Source organism: Ambystoma mexicanum, chromosome 3q (genome assembly GCF_040938575.1).
Source record: "Ambystoma mexicanum isolate Mex_15411 chromosome 3q, UKY_AmexF1_1, whole genome shotgun sequence".
NCBI lineage: Eukaryota > Metazoa > Chordata > Amphibia > Caudata > Ambystomatidae > Ambystoma > Ambystoma mexicanum.
In genome coordinates this window covers 886,429,220-886,446,704 of record NC_090926.1, presented here as the reverse complement: position 1 = coordinate 886,446,704, position 17,485 = coordinate 886,429,220, and the positions used below count along the sequence as shown (strand labels likewise).

General features: G+C 47.1%; 1 protein-coding gene across 2 annotated transcripts in view; it reads right to left on the bottom strand.

Moving 5' to 3' along the window:
• C3QH17orf58 (chromosome 3q C17orf58 homolog) overlaps positions 1-8,727 on the bottom strand; it is a 277,055-nt gene extending 268,328 nt beyond the window's left edge. Inside the window, exon 1 of one of the 2 annotated variants that reach the window (XM_069655022.1) lies at positions 8,333-8,727. In XM_069655022.1, coding sequence (XP_069511123.1) covers positions 8,333-8,402 — 70 coding nt within the window. In that variant the 5' untranslated portion in view covers positions 8,403-8,727. The remainder of the gene's footprint in view (positions 1-8,332) is intronic. The other variant, XM_069655021.1, reaches the window with a different exon arrangement.
• Positions 8,728-17,485: the final 8,758 nt, after the last annotated feature.

The following is a 17,485-nucleotide window of genomic DNA, read 5'->3' as shown; positions in this document are numbered from 1 at the left end:
CACATGGACTATTGTTATCAGTTCTTTTGTAATAGAAGGTGCAGCAGACATCCCAACCAGAATTAAATGAAGTGTGGGAAAGACCTTATTCTCTGACCAGTTGCAGCTTCTATTAAGAATGATGGATTGGTAATTTGCAGTGTAATTTAGGCATATGCGTTTCAAAGCACAAGTTGAGTTTTCAATCTACTTCTTCAACAATATATTGAATCAAATTAAAGCTGTTGAGGAACCTTTTTGGGGTGCCTTGTGGTGGACCTCAGCGCCCTACTTTATTTTGAAGAAAACTCTTGTTCACAGTCGCATGCGAAAGGGTAACAACGGAGTTGTTGGCTCCTCAACTCCATTTAAGTAGAAAACTGTGTTTGCAGTTACACTCAAAATCACTCATGCGCCGAATCGAGAAAGAGCTATCAATCTGTCAATCCTTTCCGTGTACGGGCCGGGTGAGGTTTCCCGACAGATTGATAGCTCTTTCTCGATTCTGTGGGTGGTGGTGCATGGCCGTTCTTAGTTGGTGGAGCGATTTGTCTGGTTAATTCCGATAACGAACGAGACTCCTCCATGCTAACTAGTTACACGACCCCCCAATTCATAGAGGGCATTGTCAATATAAAACTAAATGAACACTGAGAAAGAGGTCATTTGTCTTCTTTTTCGGTACACTTTGGACGCATGAGTGATTTTGAGTGTAACTGCAAACACATATATTGAATCAAAACACAAACCTATTTCTGGACTTCAGAATGTTAACTAGACAATATGTGCTTGTTAAATGCACAAAAACTGTGACTTTATTACAAAAGATGTTGTGGTTTGTGCCTTAATGTATTAAAAGTAAAATAACTCATAGTCAGTTTACATATAAATTGTCTAACACGAGGTGTTAAATAATCAGCCAGTCCTGGCTTTTAGGCGCTCTTCATCTTGCATTGTGGTACTTGGAGTTCTGCAATTATAATGTGAGCCAACTACAGCACCATACAGGACTGAAAGATGACATGTACTTAAAGTGAAGAAGCTAGGATTGCATAATATAGCGTTATGACCGGATTGGATCTTATCGGCCCGAGGTGCGAGTTAAAGGCCAGAGCGAAGCCAATCCAGAAACCTGGGGTGTTTAAAAAAAAGGTATTTTCATTCAACGAACGGAGCCCCTCTTCCATTTCCCTGGCAGTCACAGAGCGATAGCAGCAGCACGGCAGCCGACCCTCTGCCGGTGAAACAAATAGGTAAGTGGAGTGTGGGGAACAGACAAATAAAGGCGAGGTGAGGGTGGGGGTAAGATAGCCTCCAGGTTCCATAGAATGCAGGCTGAGATCAGCAGTTTCGGCCCACAATCTAAAGATCTGATTGGCTGCTCGCCCCACCCTGGGTGCTGAAATAACTTGTAAGCCTGTGTGAAAGCTGTTCACACCATCTGCTTCTCTCTAGTGGTTTTACATAGGAAAAGAAGGTAGTGATTTGGTTGCATTACTTGTTTTTGGGGGTTTTGCATATCTATACTCAGCAGTTCTATTATGCTAGTTCGCATGCACATTATCATATACAGTGTAATATGCAAATGTGGGTCTGTGGTAAATGAAACTACTTAATGAAAATGATCACCTGCCGTTTATGACACTCTTAAATTGCATTTTAAAGTGTCTTTTAAGCACCCACAGCAAACATTTGGTGGCTCGGGTGCCACCGCCGCCAGAACTTGTGTGTGCTCTCATCTACAAGTCGCTTCTGGGTCTCTGCCTACTCCTCCATGAACTGAGGAGGCAGCGTGCTGAGATCTAGATGCGGTGGAATGGAGGGCATTTCCTTTGAGGTGGCCAAGAGGTGCGAGCGTCATGGTTCTTGTAGGGTGCAGGATTAGTACATTTCAAAGATCTGTCAGTACTTTTCCATTTGATGGAACCATAAGAAGAAATTACACTATTCCAAAACTGCTACATTGGCATGTCAGTAACTCTGAATCAGCGATGGGGTGATTTATTTCTGTGCACAACAGCAAACGCGAAGGAGGTGGAGAGACCACCGCCAAGTGGCGGGCAGGTGCCAATTAGTCCATTTTGCGGTGCCAAGTATGGATTTGATGCCCATGAAAAGGTGATAGTTCAAAACAACTATTGACGGATCACAGATCTGTCCCTATTCCTGGACTGCTCCTCATCAGATGAAAACCAAACTGCATGGTTCCTCCAAGACCATCATCAATGTCTATCTAAAGGGTACTGTCATGGTCCAGTTCTCTCAGCCCAATCTCCTCCTTTGTGATAGGCATCTCCCGCATCTTATCAACTTCCTTCCTTCTCCTGCTAGCCCTTCTAACACCTCTGAGGCTCCTCTGCCACCTCCTTCCTCCTCCGCCGCCTCTCTGGTACCCACCTCCTCCTCCACTCTGGTCCCTATGCCACCTCTGTCTACTGCCTCTGCCCACTCTCTGACCCTTCTACCGCCTCCACTGGGTGTACCCCACTCCAGTACTTCACCCTGAAAGTCTTTCAAATGTGGCAATCTGCTGCACGTCACTACTTTCCGCTCTCGCTCTGCTGTCAAACACTCCTCTGACATCTGTCACCTCCTCGAAGACCTTGACCTGGATTTCCTCACTCTCACCGAGACATGGTTCACGGCCACCTCTGTCACGTGTTTTGACACTCTCCTCCCTGAGGGCTACAAGATCCTATCTGAGTCCAGAACCAACCACCCCGGAGGTGGAGTGGCCCTGATCTTTTCGGAATAGGTCCCTGCTTCTGCCATTCCTACACAGGCCTACTCCTCCTTTGAATGGCTGGTCTGCAGGCTCTCTATCTCTCCCGGCTCTCTCTGGCTATGGCCATCATCTACAGGCCACCTGGTCAGATCGCCCTCTTCCTCTCAGAATGGGCTGACCTCTCTTCTTTTCTCCTTGCCTTGACCTCTCAACTTCTCCTCGGAGACCTCAACATTCACCTGGAAGCTTCTAATCTCTCCTCTGGGCTCCTCCACAACATTTGCGACTCTTTCTCCCTTTCCATTCTACCTTCTGGTCCGAAACACTCTGTTGGACACCCCTGGAATGTTCTCATCTCTAAAACTCAAAACATGCTGTCCTCACTTGCTTCTCCCTTTACCTTGCTGAGGCACTCTTTGGCCGGCTCTCCCTCTCCTCTTCCTTTTTCCTCTTTCTCTCTGACAACACCTGACTATGTTTCTAGACAAGTCTAATCTATGAACGTTTTGTCCAAACAGGTGCTCCCCTGCTCTTCCAGAACCAACATGGACCACATTGCCACCCTTGGTCCAGCTTTGGCCAATTTCTGCAAATACTCTTTCGCCACTGGATCTTTCCCCTCGCTCCTCAAGCACTGCCTTGTGCAACCCCTCCTAAAAAAGCCTTCTGACAATCCTACCTGGCCTGCAAACTCTCGCCCGATTTCTATCACTCCTTTCCTGGGCAAACTCCTGGACAAGCTGGCCGTCCACCAGCTTACTCTCCACACTGAATCTGTTGGTTGTCTCCACGACCATCAGTCTGGCTTCAGAGCAGCCATAAGTACGGAAAATGCTCTCCTGGACACCCGTCAAGATCTGCTCTCCAATCTTGACTCAAGCTCAAGATTGGAGAGCTGTCCTCATCCTCCTTGACCTTTACTCTGCTTTCACCACAGTCAATCGTTCCACCCAGATCAACCGACTCCATGTGAACCTGGGCATCACTGATCAGGCCCTGGCATGGCTGACCTCCTTCCTCCTGGACGGATCCTCCCAGGTCCAACTTGGGTCCTTTCTCTCCACCACCTCTCTCTCCACGTGTGGTGTCCCGCATGGCTCTATCTCCTCACCCCGGCTCTTCAATGTCTATCTGGCCCCTTTGCGCTACTTGATCTCCACCTTCTCTTCTAACTTTCAGTGTTGTGCGGATGACACTCGGCTCTCCTTTAGGCTTCCCTCAGACTTCTCTACCTCGCTCATTCCTGACTGTCTATCCACGTTGCTGGGTCCAACACTACACCCAACTCTCTCTTCTGAAATACCTTCCTCCTAGAGCCCTTTGCTCAGCTACCTCCAACTCTCCGAGGGTCAGACGCTTCCCCAGGCAGAGAGACAGGGGGGGTAGATTTCTCGCCTCTGCAGGTGCCTCCCTCTGGAAAGGCCTCCCTGCCCCTCTCAGACTTGTGCCGGACCACCTGAAGTTCTGGAAGCAGCTCAAGACCCTCATTTTCTCCTCTGCCTTCTCTCTCTCACTTCCTGGCTAACTTACCTGTCTGCTGCGCTGACTGGTTGCTTGGTACTCTCAGTGTCTCACTGGTTACCAGGCTCTTCCATGACCAATCTTCATTGCACTGCCTCCTCGCCTACCGCGCAATTAGGGGCTGTAATCGTAACCCATAGAGCCTCCCTGCCTCCTTGCACTCACCCTAAACCGCGCTACTCTGGCTGCACTTACTCAGATCCAGGTGGCCCTGATAGCACTTCTCCCTACCCTCTCCCTTGAACTTGCCGCCTATCCCTTCCAGCGGCACTTCTCGTTGTCGCACTTGCACGATCCGAATGACACAAGGTCTAGTAGGATCGTTTGTCTTGTCTTCCCTCCCTTGTCTTGTGGTGCCTAGAAACACTTGTGTACAGGTGCGTTACAAACGCCTTATCATATCAAATCATGGTGTCAAACCCTTTTTGGATAAATTAGGTATCATTTTGTAAAGAGCCGTTTCCGATGGCTTGTAGCATAACACCCTTTATGTATCACCAGGCAGAGCAAGAGATCAGCTAAAGACTGACCTAGTTGTGGGTGATGTGTGCGCTCTCACTCACCCAGCATGGTGATGGAGCGAATACAGAGGACTCTGGGGCTCCCTTAACGCTTAGGAGAAACAAACTATCCGTTCAACCTGGCGCTGTCATTTCCGGCAGGTCTTCCACTGGCGAGATGAGCAGGAACAAAACAGCCAGGCAGACAATAGACTAAGGCGCCCAGTTTTACTGCTCGGCCTGGTAGGAAGGAACTCATTTATGTAATCCCTGTTCAAGTGAAACGCCCTCGTGGGAAAAGTCACTGTGAGCCCTGGTGGCAGTCTTCACATGCAAAAAGTGGCTATGTGACTAACAAAAAATCGGCATCTATGATTATGGAAGGAAGCATTAAGATGTGTCCAAATGGGGCCAAGCCAAGTCTCAGGTACATCCTCATCAATCATGTAACACGATACAGTGGAGGTAACAATATGTGTTCAAAATCACAGAACCCAAGAAAGAGCTAAACCTTCCGTACTGATGCAATCAATTTCTCCAGTATGGTGTCTGCAGAGCCTGTCAAAAAGACAAGAAGTCCTCGCCTATAACAGCCAGTGTTCGAAGTGTACGAAAAGAAGCAGTAGAACCATGTTCCATGCTGGTTCCATCACCATGCTCCCTCCCACGCGTAAACCAAACCCCCAAACAAACACACCTGCTGTTTAAGGAAATGTTAACTGCAACGGAATGAAGTAAACGTTTCGACTTCTTCCTACACTTTTACTTAAAATGAAACGATTCCGGAATGGTTTCTTTTTAAAATTATTGAAGAGGAGCCCCGCCCCTAACCGCTCCCATCCACTTCGACCACTGATAACAGCACTCACTGTGCTACCCAAACTCCATCAATTTTTGCCACAAATTTAAAAAAGTACATTCTTTTTCACACCATTGTATACACCCATGGGCGACTTCTACTTAATATTCCTGCAGTTGTAGTGTAATTCACTAAAAGCATCAATTTGTGGGGGAGATATCCTCAAAATAACATTTTCTTATGTTGACCGGTTTCTGCAGGAAGGTAGTTGTGCACTCTTCAGGACTATACCTTGATCAATTAGTGACTCAAGCTTTCACGCAGGAAAAACTGGGACATCAGGGCCACAACAAACAGTGCTGTTCTGAATGTAATCAGAGCCAGAACTTCAGCAGACCTTCAGTTTATCTGGGAAGGGCCCCGGTCATTGCCTTCAGCAATAAAGATATGTTCACCTCCAGACTCATATAAACAAGAACGTCATGGGAAAGAGATGGCACCTTGCATTTTTGGTCACTATTAGGAGGTATCTATCCTTCAGTGCTTGCTAGCTCGACTTTTCACATTCACTGGGGGTTTCCTAAGTCTAGGAGCAAACTCAAGGGAAAAGAACTCAAGGCTTGCTAGAAGAAACAAGAGCGTCGTTAAACATCACCCACTTTAAAGAATGGATCAAACCGTGACCCTCCAACTGATGGAGTCCCAGTTCTGAAGAATGTAGAACTAACCTCCTGCTGAAACCGGTTAACGCAAGAAAAAGAGTCGATGTCTGTTATTTGTAGGGCATCACTAAAATATTGGGGCTCATTATGGGTTCAAAGTGTATTTTTTCCGTGCAAAGTCAGTGCAAAGACATTTTGTACTGCAAAAATGACTTCGCACTGACTTTCCACTGCAAGAATACACTTTGCACACTTCCATGAATCAGGGTTTGTGTCGGCAGTGCAAAGTCACTTATTAGCAGTGCAAAGACACTTTGAACTGTGCACAAAAAAATCCATGAATCAGGCCCTTTTAGTTAACCTCCTCTGTTTCAGGAAAATATCCCAGGCTCTGAGTTATGAGTAACTGAATATGTGATTGATTGCAACAAACTGTAGAGCACCAGCACACCCACCGAGGGCTACATAAACCTCACAATGCATGTGAATGGTGATTGTGCCTCTTTGGAGTATTCATATGCAATATTATCATGTGAAAAAATGGTAGAAATGGTTTAATAATATGATTTCAACATAAGTGCATAATAATACAAATTGTTTTTAACAGCCTATATTGAGGTCCATGTGTATAACGGAGGGAGGAGGCTAAATAAAACAAGTCACTGCCATTACTCTCACTACTCTAGGCATCCAAGTCGTGGTCGGACACCCGCAGTGGTTTACAGATAATAACCATGAGCCAGCATGTGTGCACACTGCCCGTTACAAATCACAATTCAATCAGCAAATACAATGCTGCATGTATCTGCCAACTTTGCTGTCAAACTAATTCAGAGAAATGTGCATACCCTTTATTTAGCTCTGAGGAATTGCACCCCATGGAATTCACATTGAATACCTTCACCTAAATTTTCTTTAGGTTTGAACGGTTGAACGAGTAACTCGCCCAACAATATTCTTTTTATTTAAATACCACCTTTTTCATTAAACTATATGGGGTCGTCGCAAGTTGGGCAATAACGGAACAAACTGCAGTTTATTTGGTAAATCCCCACTTGTGTTTACATCCGCCCAATTTAGAGGTGTGCAGGAAATACCTATGATGGTATTCCAATAGATTACATACCACAGAAATGTAACACCTGTGGTAGTAATGTACCACTACTGCACATTAGCCATTCCCTCCATCTATTTACATGATGGTGAGGATGGTTACAAAAAAATCCAATATAAACAGTGTTATTGTTGAAATCCAGAAATACTAATACTGTTACTACTATACCAGTGGCACACTATAAATTGGGGGGATTTTTAGGAATGCCACCAGCGGTAGTATTGTCCTATGGCGGTATTACTGAAGAAAAATCTGCTCAACTCACCATGTGGTCCTATTTTTATTTTATTGAGTGTATATTGCAGGGAATTAATTTAGGTGGATGTCACAGAGGTTGTAAATTAATGTAGATGAAATGAAAGATATATTTTTTTGTCAAGAAATTAACCCAGGGCAGAGAAACCTTCTGATCTGATTTGTAAGCATCGCTTGCCAAAAAAACTATTGCAAACAGATGCTTGGTGGTGAACAGTTTTGGCTCACACCCTGCTGCTATTTTGTAGTTTTATCTGTTTATGCAGCAGTTTAAAAATACACTGAATTATACCTGTCCCGTTTATTTAAAAAGCGTCTATATATTAGCATTTCTGGGATTACCTCTCCATAGTTCAGCTGTGAAATTGTTCCCTACCCAAGTAGTACATAACATTAAAGGACGGAATGTGACCCCCCTCCCCTTTAACCATCCCCATATCCATTCCCTATAAGACCCCTGAATTCATGAAATGGGGAGACCCCGTATCGCTCCCTTAGAACCACCACCTTTTAACAATAGCTATCAGATTTTAACATTTTAACGACGTATTTCACTATTCCTTTTTTCACTTTATCATTAAAACTGGCAGTTAACTTAACGACTTCCCCTAAGCCCTCACCCTTTTTTTAAATGAACGTTTTCTTCGTCTCAAATTCGGAATGGGCGACGATAAAACAAAAGGAAAATAAAGGAATAAATGAGTGCGCAGTAAGATTTTGAAAATGAAGCCAGGAATGCGTCGCGACGAGCGTCCGACTGGCCTGGTAGGCGCTCACCTTCGCTCTTGGCCTGGACTGGGCAAGAGCCGATGACGCAGCACAGGAGCCAGGCGGCGCGGGCTGTCATCTTCCGGGAGCTTGCAGAGGCTTCTGGTCGGCGAGGCCAAGGTGGGTCTGCAGCACTTTGCACGCCGCCTGGAGCGCATGCTAATGAGAGGCAGCCTTTCAGGGGAAACACAGCGCTCCCGGCCGGACAAACTATTAGAGCAAGACAAAACTCCGGAACAAAAAAGTGCTCCAATTCGCGTAAAACCTCCCACTATACCAGCTCCCCTCTGCAATAACAGGGAGCAATTATGTGTCTGCCAAAAAAGAGCCCCTCTTAGCCACTTCCCCTATCCGCCCCGTGCATTGTGGACCAAGGGATGCCCCGGAATTCCTGAAAAAACAGCTATTTTAAGGCAGGAACAGAGAGGCTTTGTTGGTCTACAATATGACTGACAACGTGATGCGCAGAACGTAATAAAAAAAAAGCTTGACAGGGAAATGTGCTCAGGGTAAGTTATGCAGAGGTTCGTCAGTTGCCAACATTTCCCGCCACCCTCTATTCACTGCGTTAGGCACGGGAATGCGGCTCGCAGAGGCCCGTGGGGATTACATCCCGGTGCGTCAACACTCTCGCTTTCTCTTGGGAGGGAGAGAGGGCTGTTATCTAGCTGTCAGATTTAATCTGGCACTGATGATTGCCCCCATTCCTTAACCACTACCCTCCTCCCTTGGAGCCCAAACCCCCTATAGCACCAAATGAGAGGCATGACCAGTTGAATAAGTGGGAGAAAAATTGCCACAGCAAACTTTATTACATACATAAAGACAGGAGTTAGCTTACAGGTTTTCCGTTTTGCTGCTACCCTAAGGATTCTGCGCTGAGCAATAGCATCCTATCCACCCTCCCCCCGCCCCTTCAGGTCCTTGCGAACCCGTTGCGGGCCACGTCCCTCCTTATCAGTCCCTTTCTACCCTTTGGCCATTTCTTTTGATTTTTCTTTTTCATTTTTATTTCATTTTCTTTAGTTTTCCTTTCCCATCTCTATTTAAGTGCATTATCTTTCATTGTCTTATTTCGTTTCATTCTCCATCATCTGCTTTGGCTCCTTTTTTAGGATGCGTCCAGATCTCTTTACCCCCCGTCATGCTTCCCTTTCCCCTTCCGTTTCCTTGTCATTCGTCCGCTTTGGTTCCTTCCTTAGGATGTGTCCAGATCTCCTTTTCCCCCCTCTAGCTTCCCTTTACCCCTGGATTCCCTCTTCTTCCCCGTTCCCCTTTCCCCTTGGGGCTCTCTATTCCTTGACAAATTTCCCTCTCCCTCAAGATCATCCCTTAGCCTGTTATGCCAGGAATCCCCCATTCCGCTGAAACCCCAGGCTGCCCTAGCTCCCACCGCCTTAGTTGTCCCATCCCCTCGGGCCCCTCTTTCCCCTTCACGCCCTCCTGTTCTCAAGAGCCCCATCCAAAGCTACCTTCACCCCAGAGCCCAACAGCCTTAGTGTCTCCATCATCCTCCCCTTACCTATCGCTTAAGAGGGGTCCTCCCCAACTCTCCCCCCTGCTTCTCTTAGGCCACTTTCCACCACATTCCAAGGTCCCCCTACTAAGTGTATCTTCTGTTCCCCTTGAGCTGTCAATTGAAAATACCCCATTTCTCTTAACACCCCCCCCCACCGACCCCATAATCACTAGTGGACCCCTACCCCCCAGTTTTCCCAACCTACTTGCCAGAGCCCCGTTTACTGTAAAACCTTTCATTCCCCTCCCCTTGCAACTTCATTGTTGCTCTCCCATTTTTTGTTTCCATCAATGCACTTCCCATTTCCCCCCACCCACGTTTGTAGTTGGAAGGTCTTCCAAGCCCCCTAACCCTCCTCTTTAACATGGGACTCCCCTGACTCTAATACTCCTGGGCACCGTTCATAATAAACCGATGGCTGTACAGTTCCCTTGTGGTATCCGCTAGTGCTTTCTAACGGGAACACCATATAACATCAACTGGGCGTGTCTGCAAGAGACCTATCGCTGCGACCGGTGTCTCCGCCACCACTCACAGCGGGCAACCGGCAGCAGTGAGTTCTCCCTAATGCACCAGATCGCCTGCGCCCCTAAAAACCTCCCGCTCATTAGAGCCTTGTCTGTATCCTCATTCATTCCGTATTTCCCAGGCAAGCTGGCCTTCCGGACTCCACGGTGGCGTGTTGGTTCGTGCTGAGGCCGACCTTCGCCCTTTCTGACGGCGTTCTTTGTAATTGTCTGTTAGGCAGAAACCTGTGCAGTTCCCTTGGGGAACACTGCAAAAGATTTAAGACTACAGGTAGAGCAGTAAACCCCTTTGGTAGCAGTCTGTACCACCCAGATTTACCTGGTAGCTGTGGCTGAGCAGTCAGACTTCTCTCAAGAAGAGTTAGGCAGTATGCAAAGTATACACAATATGTACCAAAACACAATAGCACAAGCAAACACTGACCAGAGCTTGGTTTCAAAAGAATATAGTTATTTATTTAAAAACACACATAAGTAAAAAAAAACACTCTAGCAACGAATATGGTAAAAACACTTCAACACAGTTATAATGAAAGTAAATTCAATCCTTTCTCCTATCTAGACAACTCTAGGTTAACACCACTTAATTAAAACAGAGGTGAGTGCTTAACGTTAGATGACACTCTAGTAGTTTCCAAGAAAGGGAGAGAAAAAGCAGAAATAGGTTAGACACACCACTCTAAGGTCCAGAACACTTGCAATAGGCTTAAAGAAGAATAAAGTCACAGGTGAGCAAAAGTCACTAGGCCGGGCCCACTCTTAGAGTAGCCGGAGCGAAAATGTGCCCAAGATCACACTGTTAGTTAGAGATTCAAAGTCTTGCAAAGAGTCAAAAAGAGTTTAGAGTGGCTCAGAAAGTTTAGCCAAAGTGTCCCAGGCACTCCCAGGTTCGAAAGCCGGGGACTAAATCTACCCCGTACAGTCGGTGGCAAGGGAAGCCAGGCGGAACACAGTACCTTAAGCGGAAAGGATCCTCCAGCGGGGGCAGTTGTTCCAGGCAGTGACAGCAAGGCTCGACGTCGGTCAGGGGAGAAGAATATCTCGCTGAAGAGCAGAAGAGAAAGGTCGTAGCACTGCCCGGGAAGAAACCAGCCGCGGAGTCCTCCGGTTAAAGGGTTGGTACCGACTTTCGCGGTATGGGGGTAAAGTGTGGTGGGGTTCCGGTTGCCGGGGTGCTTGGCACTGGCAAGGCGGCCACGAGATACCTCGAGAAGCGGAAAGAAGGCGAAAACTGGTTGTCCCCACCAGTCAAGGGAAGGAGCCACTCCGTTAAGAGTTCTCCTCGGTCGTCGGGAAAAAGTGGTGAGACGGTTCAGCAGGGCTCCACCGGGTGGTGTCGTCGAAGCAGGTCGGCTCAGCTCTTCCCTCGTCGGATTCTTGGTCCTGTGGCGACTTCTGAAGTCCCAGTCCCCAAAGCCCTGCTTTTATGCAACAAGCCCCCATTCACCCAGCCTAGCTGTCACTCAAACATGCTAAGTGGTGAGCCGGGCGGCTCACCACTTGGGCCAATCAGGACGGAGTGCGACTTGAGTTACCAAGGTAACTCAGTCCAGGGTGCCTAAATCCCCCTCCACCCCTCCTAAGTACCCCAGACAGAGTGGCACCACTTTGGAGGGCTTCTGTGGAGAAGCCCGCCAAAAGTGGAACAAAGGGCTCCACTTTGGGTCAGAGTTACAGAGGCGAACACCAACGCCATTTTAGAATCAAGTTTTGGCAAAAAGTCCCAACCGGAGTTATAAAAATAAATATTTAAACCGGCGGTATGTTTAAGGCTACCGTAAATAAATAATTAAATGTGTTAGCCTAAAACAATGGGAAATCCCATAGGAAAATATTCGCGGTCGAATATAAAAAGTAGTTTCCACTGCCACCAGCCAAAACTCGATCAGGGGGGACGGAGACGTGCCCCCTCGACTAACAGACCCTGGGGCAATCGAATTGCCCCAGCCAGTACGTCCACAATATGATGGTTTGTACTGGTTCTGTTCAGGATTCAAGACTAGCAAAGTCTTTGGTGACTTTACATGCCCTGGGAGACAGTAGTCAGTCCTAGGGTATGGAGTCTATGTTGGGGAGTCCCTAGGACACCCCTGGGTCACGGCACAGAGGGTGCTGTGTGACCCACATCACAAAAATACATGAGGCCCTATGGAGTAAAAGACCCCATAGCCCATTCAACACAAGGTTTAACCAAGAAAACACACTTCAACATGTCCAAGAGTGAGGGTAAAAGAGTCTCACTCTTGGCAGGAGAAAAAAATTAAACCCCAGAAATCCAGCAAAGCTGCTGGGGGACTCACTAGGTAGGGAAATTCAGCCTAAACAGAGAATTCTCCCTAACACTCGCCCCCCCCAGACTAAGGGACAGGAGGATTTAATCCACTCCTGGATGAACCTCATACCTCTAGTCGATGATATACATCCTAGAGAGTCCATCAGCATTTTGATGGTGACACCCTGACCTGTGCTCAATGGTGAAATCAAACCCTTGCAGGCAGATTGACCATCTCAATAGTTTTGGATTTTCCCCCTTCATTTGCATTAACCATCTCAAGGGTTGGTGGTCAGTCTGAATAACAAAAGTAGAACCATACAAGTATGGCCTAAACTTCTTCAGTGCCCACACAATAGCAAAGCATTCTCTTTCGATAGTTGCCCACCTTGTCTCAGGATCCTTCAGTTTCCTACTGATGAAGCAAATGGGGTGCTCCCTACCCTTCTCATCCAGTTGGCTTAGAACTGCACCTATACCTACATTGGAAGCATCAGTTTGTACAATGAAAGGTTGGTGGTAGTCAGGAGCTCTCAATACTGGAGCTTGGCAAAGAGCTCTCTTCAGTTTTTCAAAGGCCTGCTTGCACTCCTCATTCCATTTTACCTTTTTAGGGAATTTGGGAGAGGAGATTACATTCAGTGGAGAAGCTATGGTCCCATAGTTCTCAATGAAATTCCTGTAATATCCAGTGAGGCCTAAAAAAGCTCTCACTTGGGTTTGAGTAGTTGGTGTTGTCCAATTTTGCACAGCTTCAATCTTGCTGGGCAAAGGCCTTATTTCTCCACCTCCTACCTCATGTCCAAGGTAGACCACTTTACTTTGACCAATCTGGCACTTACTGGCTTTGATTGTCAAATGGGCCTGTTCCAGAGCCTGCAACACATGTCCTAGGTGGTTCACATGTTCTTCCCAGGAGTGGCTGAAGACTGCAATGTCATCCAAGTATGCCATGCAGAAATCTTCCATCCCAGCCAGAACCTGGTTCACCATCCTTTGGAATGTGGCAGGTGCATTTTTTAGTCCAAAAGGCATGACCTTAAACTGGTACAAGCCAACTGGGGTCGAAAATGCAGTTTTCTCCTTGGCATGGTCTGTCAGGGCTATTTGCCAATAGCCTGACGTCAGGTCAAATGTGCTGAGGTACTTGGCTGCACCAAGTTTATCCACCAACTCATCTGTCCTGGGCAAAGGGTGGGCATCAGTCTTGGTGACTGCGTTTAGAGCTCTATAGTCCACACAGAATCTCAAGTCTTTGGATCCTGCCTTTGGTACTAACACAACTGGGCTAGACCATGGACTAGTAGAGGGCTCTATTACCCCGAGATCAAGCATCTTCTTGACCTCTCCTTTGATGTGGGCTCTGATATGTTCTGACATTCTGTATCCTCTGCTTTTGACTGGCAGACAGTCACCAGTGAGTATCTCGTGCTGGCCCCAAGGGGTCAAGCCTGGTGACAGTGAGAACAGGGAGGCAAACTGATTTAACATAGATTTGCACTCCTCTTGTTGCTCAGGTGTCAGGTCTGAAGAGAGATTGACTCCTTCAACTTTTTCATCTAAAGGTACACCTCTGAGGAGATCAGGGAGAGATTCACTCTCTTCCTCCTCTGCAGCTGAAGCTAGAAGCAAGGCTCCTACATCAGGTCTGGAGATGTATGCTTTTAGTCGGTTGGTGTGGAAGACTCTAGGAGCTTCCCTGGGTCTGCCCAGATCCACCAGATAGTTGACCTCTCCAAGTTTTCCCACAACCTTGAAGGGTCCCATCCATTTGTCTTGCAAGGCCCTCTGCCTTGTTGGGAGCATAACTAGAACTAGCTGGTCTTGAGTAAACTCAACCATGTTAGCCTTCTGGTCGTGCCAATGTTTGACCAGGGCTTGACCAGCTTTCAAGTTGTCACTTGCTTCTGCCATCATGTGTGACATTCTCCTCCGGAGACCTATCACATAGTCAGTCACTCTGACTGGCTTGAGGGGAGGAGCACCTTCCAACCCCTCCTTAATCAGGGCCAATGGACCTCTGACTGGATGGCCATAGAGAAGCTCAAAGGGAGAATAACCTACTCCCTCCTGAGGGACTTCTCTATAAGCAAAGAGAAGGCATGGCAGTAGAAGGTCCCACTTTTTCTTAAGGGGTTCTTCTAAAGCACCTATCATGCTCTTCATGGTTCTGTTAAACCTTTCAACCAACCCGTTTGTCTGAGGGTGGTAGGCGGTTGAGAACTTGTAGGTAACTCCACAGGTTTTCCACATGGCCTTCATGTAGTGGGACATAAAGTTTGACCCCCTGTCAGAGATTACCTCCTTAGGAAACCCAACCCTGGTAAAAATACCAAGGAGGGCCTTAGCCACAGCCGGAGCTGTAACAGTCCTCATAGGAATGGCCTCAGGGTATCTAGTAGCATGGTCTACTACAACAAGGATAAACCTGTTGCCTGAGGAGGTGGGAGGATCAAGGGGACCAACAATGTCAATCCCTACCCTCTCAAATGGGACTCCCACAACTGGGAGAGGCACTAAAGGTGCCACATTCTTGGAACCAACCTTACCAGAAGTCTGGCAGGTATGGCAGCTCTTACAATATCTATCTACTTCAGCCCCCATCTTTGGCCAATAAAAGTAGAGTGAGAGCCTTTCCTTGGTCTTCTTGAAACTCAAGTGGCCAGCCAAAGGTATCTCATGGGCTAGTTGTAAGAACTGTTGTCTGTTTTCTTGTGGGACTACAAGGCGTTTGTAGTCTCCAGGTTCAGACTCAGTGGGTTCACTGTAGAAGAGGCCATCTTCCCAGTGCAACCTATACTTCCCAGGCTCTTGCCCATCAGCTTGAGAAGCTGCCTGGTGGCGGAGACCTTCCAGAGTTGGACATTCTCTTTGCCCCTTACGAAAAGCTGCCCTGCTAGGCCCACCTTCTGCCAGTAAAGACTGCAGCTCAGGATGGTCCTCAGGGTCCAAATCTCCAATAAGGTTGGGGCCTCCTTCTAGCTCTTCCTCAGAGTCTAGCTCAACCACACAGGGTTGTACCTCCCTCTCAGCCTCAGCTGGAGGTGGAGTTACAGGTGTAACTTTGGACAACCTAGGGGAAGTCCTTGTTGGAAGCACTGGAGTGCTTGCTGCTGGCTTTTTCCTAGGAGTCTTGGGTTGCCCCTTTGCTCCTGATCTGGTAGTTACTGCAGTAAGTTGCTCCAGTGGTAGAGGAGTGATTTCTGTCATCATCTCCTGAGATAACCCTCTCAGGGTTTTCTCCCTTGCAGGTTTTGTGAGTTCCTGGAACCTTTTGCTAGGAGGTCTGGGGGTATGAGATACAACTCCAAGAGCTTTGAGGTCATTTCCCAACAGAACCCTACCTGGCACTTCACATTGTACACTGACAGGTATTTTTACAGCCATATCATTACATTGGATGAGAACTGGTAACTGGGGACACATCTGCACAGGCCCACCAGCTAACTTGGTGAGGCATTTGGGTGCCTTAGCAACATCCTCTGCCTTGAAAAATGATTCATCCACCACAGTTATGCTGGCTCCAGTGTCCCTGATGGCAGGAGTCTCCTGACCATTCACCTGGACACTGTCCTTATAATACTCTTTAGTATTATCTGGGATAGAGTTATAGACATCTAAATTCTGTTGCTCCCACAACCCCAGAGAGACTAAAGAAACACTAGCTGAGACTCCAGTGGGTTCATCAGCTAGTAATAGAAAGTTTCCACTTGCCATATGTACTTCCTCTTCTGGAGCGAAGGCTAAGGAGGCAAGCTGGACCCCTGAAGGTTTACCCTTACATCTGGGATCTCCTTTCACATGGTCAGTAGCCTTACAAACAAAGCATGAGCCAAAGGCTCGCTGGAATGGAGGCTTGTTCTGACCTCCTTCTGGTCTGGGACCAGAAGGTACACTAGCCTGATTTGGTTTCCCTTGTGGCTTACCCTTATAGTTTTGTTTGGGGCCCTCTTTGGAATTTGTAGTATTAGAATTCTCTTTGGAGTCCTTCTTAGACTGTTTTTCCCCATCCTTCTTCTGAGTTACCCCAGAATCCTTGTGAGTGGCCCTGTTGGCAACCCACAAGTCAGCAGCCTTAGCTAGTTTCCGGGAATCTAATTCCCTGGAATCAGCCAAGTGTTGTCTGAGCTCAGGAGAGCAGGCATCATAAATAGTCTCCAACATAAACAAATTCTTCATACCTTCATAAGTGTTCACCTTGTAACCCTTAATCCATCCCTCTAAGTTTTTCAAACATTCATTCACCCAGGTAGCCCAAGGGGTACCATCATGCTTTTTGAGGCTCCTAAACCTCTTAAGATACTGGGAAGGGGTCTTCCCAAACCTAGCTATCAAAGCTAGTTTCACACATTCATAGTCCTTCCTATCCTCCTCCCCCATCTCCATTACCACATCAGTTGCAACAGGGGGAAGCCTAGAGAACAACCAGGTGAGTAAGTCATTTCCTGTGATGTTCTGGAGCCCATGATTATATTCAAACAGAGACAACCAATCCAACACATCCAACTTAGGCTCATACATACCAACCAATTCTTTAGGCATCCGGGGTCTTTTAGGACTGGAACTTCTAGAGGAGCCAGAGAGAGAAACATTCTCAACAGATAATTTCTTCATTTCTAAGTCATACTTGAGCTCCATTTCCCTTAGCCTTAGTTCTTTGTCAGTTTGAGCATTAAGTTTCTTATACTCCAATTCTAGCTTCATTTTCTCCAGTTCAAAGTACTGAGGACTAAATGTGGGACCTGGTAAAGGTCCAGCAGGTAGAGCAGGCAGAGGCCTAGGGGGGACAGTTACAACAGCCTCACCCTCCTCTTCTGACTCTTCCTCAGAATCATCAACATTTT